The 3,879-nt window shown below is 35.7% G+C and overlaps 1 protein-coding gene across 1 annotated transcript; it reads right to left on the bottom strand.

The window, feature by feature from the left end:
- Window positions 1–162: 162 nt before the first annotated feature.
- LOC133681586 (phospholipase A(1) DAD1, chloroplastic-like) lies at window positions 163–1,790 on the bottom strand. The gene has a single exon (XM_062104670.1). It carries the CDS (start codon window positions 1,652–1,654, stop codon window positions 329–331), a length of 1,326 nt encoding a protein of 441 aa, XP_061960654.1. The 5' UTR covers window positions 1,655–1,790; the 3' UTR covers window positions 163–328.
- Window positions 1,791–3,879: the final 2,089 nt, after the last annotated feature.

Below are 3,879 nucleotides of genomic sequence, written 5' to 3'. Positions count from 1 at the left end.
ATAAATTGTTATGTTTTTAGATTCAAATCTTACAAAAAAATCGTGATTAATAATTTTTAATAGCTTGAAAATAGTCTCATCATTGAACTATTTTGGAATAGGACTTGCTCTCGTGATTTAACCCCAACTTTGTGATTGGATTGAGTAAAAGAAGATTTAAAATCTTTGAGTAGTGTTGCCACTCATGTGCAATTGGGTGTTGATTTCCTTTTAATTACTTTGGGATACAAAAAATGGTTTCAAATCTATATATCTACAAAAATAGTAACCCACACTTTGATTTTGGAGAACGCTATGTGCAATTTACAATTTCTCCATTTACATTTTCTTAGCTACGAAGTTTCTCATCTTGTCTGCCTTCAAAGTTCTCTATATGATGCCGATTCAGAACCTTCTTTGCCGTTGCTCTAAAAGGACACGTTGAGCTCACAAACCGGTTGATCAAGTGTAAATAAGTGCTCAGGTCATGACACGTGGCAACATCCCTTTTACTGAGGTACGGTGATTCCTTGCTGCTCAGTCTTAGCTCCCGCCCCACCTCGGCATATACCCACTGTGTGTCCTCCACGCGCCGCCGCAACCAGCATGGAAGTCCTGCCACGTGGACTTCCCGGTTCCTTGCCATGTCATTGTTGTCAATCACAAATCCAGGCACTTTTGTGATGAGATCATCAGAGTTTACTATACGTAATATCCTGGTCCCACTTTTCTCCAGCTGGCACCTAAAGCTTCTATTCCCTACACGTGGCCCACCAAAGGACATTACTGTCACAATTGGTGCATTTTTAAAGGTAGAGTTTATATCATATGCAGTCAAGGTAGCGAGAGCGGCACCGAGGCTGTGACCCGTGATTGTGAAGCTGAGTGGCTCATCACCGTACATTTCCATGACCCTGGCAATTTCCTCCCTCACCATGTCCTGCAAACTCGGACACGTGGCAGTCTGAGAAGTATACAGGCTCAAAAATCCACTCTCCACCATGGGCCCACCACCAGCAGGATCCACATAATCGCAATGTTTCCCAGGTAAGCAAGTTAAGGTGGCGCGTAGATTTTCAACCCACTCCAAGCAAGTAGCAGTGCCTCTGTAAGCAATTACCACGTCCCGGCGGCCTAACCGGGCAATCTCCTCTTTATCTTGACAAACCGCCACATAACCAATCCAGCTGGACTGGGTGGACACCCAACTCGGAGCCCTGTTGATCCAACGTGGCAACTGGAGCCCGCAAGTGGCACGCAAATGCTTTGTCGTTCGATAACCGGTCTCTCCAATTCCAGACCGAGCCAGGAGTGAGTTTCTTGAGAATTTGGAGGTGGCGTAAGTTGATGAAGAAGGATCAAAGTTAAAAGAGCGATATGCAGCTTCAACAAATAACCCATATCGTAAAATCTCACTTCTTAAACGATCATCAAGAGGGTCGAGCAATCCATCCCAATTATTGACCCCCTGATACTCCATCCATTTCTTGCCAAGCTTTGCTGTTGATCTAGAAATGAAATCCCTGCAATGCACTGATAATTTGTGCTTAAGAGAAGGTAGTGATACTTGGGAGTTATATGAGTGAGTAATGTTGAAGTGGGCGAGGTTGAGGTGTTTTGAAGCAGAAGCTAAAGTGTTGGATGATGGCCTTGTTGATACAACAGCAAGCCTCATTGTTAGTACTGGTTAGTTTTGGAAGGTTGTTATTGTTCTAGATGGAAGAAGGACGGTCGTGCTTAGCTTCTGTTGGTTTGGGAAGACTACAAAAGTGGACATTTATAGGAAACCATGGAGAGAGGGAGAGAGAGAGAGAGAGAGAGAGAGGGTGGACGGCGGTGCATGTATTAGTGAGAAAATGAAGATCAGGAGGGGAAGGAGAGGTGGTGGTTGCTTAGCTTTGATGATATAGATTTGAGAAAGATGGTAGTAGAGTAGTACTCTATAGTTGTGGGGACGATTAATTGGATCATGATAACCTGAAAAACGGCTGTGGGTCTGCCAGTTAGATTTTTAACTATTGCTCATGCGGTCTCATATATTGGCTTCAAATCTTTTCAAAAACAAAATAGAAATTAATATTTATCAATTTTTTAAATACTTTTATTAAACTAGTTTTTAGATATGTGTAGTTGCATGTAGATTATTCAAGTTTTGTTAAATATTACTATATTAATGTCTCTGTATTCATAAATTAAATATAATATTCACATCTTAAAGTATTTAAAGTTATATATATATATATATATATATATATATAACATAGTTTAATAAAAAAAATAAAAGAAAAAAATATGAAACAGATATTAAGAAAATTATATTCAAAATATAGAAAACACACTATATTAAATAGTATATAATGATGTTTAAAATAATTTAAGTACAATTTAGCCTTTCAAGATTATTTAAGAATGATGTTTTTATAGAGGTCATGTTTTATATATATATATATATATATATTCTTACCAAGGAGAAAAATAGTGAAAAAAACCAATTATATTGACTTTTGAAGAGTTAAAAAGGTAAATAAAAATAAAACTAGAAGAAAGAGAATAAATCGACTATATCAACTTCAATACACTGAAGCTATAATCCTTTTAATTATGGATAAAAATAGATTGTTTACATTAAATCCTTAAGAGATTCAAGAAAATTTATTCTTTCTTAGCATAATACTGAATTTTGGTTTTAATACAATCTCTTAGTCATGAGCACGAGGCCAACCTCTAATTTTAATTTATTGATGATGATTGGATATTGAAAAAGGGGTTGAATTGAAGAATTGGAGATCTTGATTTGGACCCAACGAAAAAAAAGACAAAGGGTTCTGTCTTTCCGACCAACAAAAGGAAGCGTGCAGGCACGTGCTTTTCACAGGCCGCGTAACCGCTCCGTTCACCACTTCAAACTTCACAGTACCAGTCCTGCTTTTGCTTGCCTTGAACTTGTGTTGTGAAAAGAGTACTGTTTTTACGGCTGCTGAGTGCAACTTTTATTTTTGGATGTAAGTATTAAATGATTTTTTTTATATAGTTCTATGTTTTAAAATTTGATATATTCAGAAATAAATTTTTTTTTTGTGATTGAATTGAGAGTTAATTAAATATTCTTTTAAATAACTCTCTTATCTAATTTTTTTGATAAATATCTTTAATGCCTGTAAAAAATATTATTTTTAGAGGATCTGATAATCTCTAAATGATAAAGTTAATAATTTTATAAAAATAATAAATATGCTAAAAACATTAAAAATTATAAGAACAAAGTTATTCTTATACTGAACATGAATGTGTTTTTTAATGTAAAATCTTGAACCTTTTACGTGAGTAGTTTAAGAAATATTTTCACGTTATATGGGATTTCTTATGACACCCCTAATCAATCAATCAACGCATCCGACCTAACATTCCATATTCCAAAAATGTTTTTTCTACAAGTAACGAATCAACACTGTCAGCACAGATAATTAGCTATGACTTCTGAGCGATAATATATGTAATTGTTCTATTGCTGAGGGGACCGATCGATGCATGTAGGTTGGAATACTTCTAGTGGTGGCATATATATGGAAGAAATATTTCCTCTTCATAGAAGTATTATATATTTTTTATTCCAACATTTTGAGAATTAAAAAAAAAACATTCAAATTGATTATTTTTTTTCAAATTATATGACGCTGTGCTTTCCAACTAAAAATCATTATTGTGAGTAATTTTCACGTCATGTGAGAAGGAGATTGTGTGATTTCTTTGAAAGGAATGAAGGTGGAAAGGAAAGGAAAAGGAAAAGGAAAACGCTAAGAACTCATCCGATAAGATGGGTGAAGATCCTCTCTTATCAGATCAAACTTTGGACCGCCTAAGTCCACGACTTTACACGTTCTATGATTTGATAACTATCAA

The sequence above is a fragment of the Populus nigra genome, chromosome 2, assembly GCF_951802175.1.
Source record: "Populus nigra chromosome 2, ddPopNigr1.1, whole genome shotgun sequence".
NCBI classification, from domain to species: Eukaryota; Viridiplantae; Streptophyta; class Magnoliopsida; order Malpighiales; family Salicaceae; genus Populus; species Populus nigra.
The sequence above is the reverse complement of the archived record's forward strand: the minus strand, read 5'-3'. Positions and strand labels throughout refer to the sequence as shown.

Bases quoted from the DNA above. Each gene is read 5' to 3' on its own strand.
- LOC133681586 (XM_062104670.1), bottom strand. From the start codon at position 1,654: ATGAGGCTTGCTGTTGTATCAACAAGGCCATCATCCAACACTTTAGCT.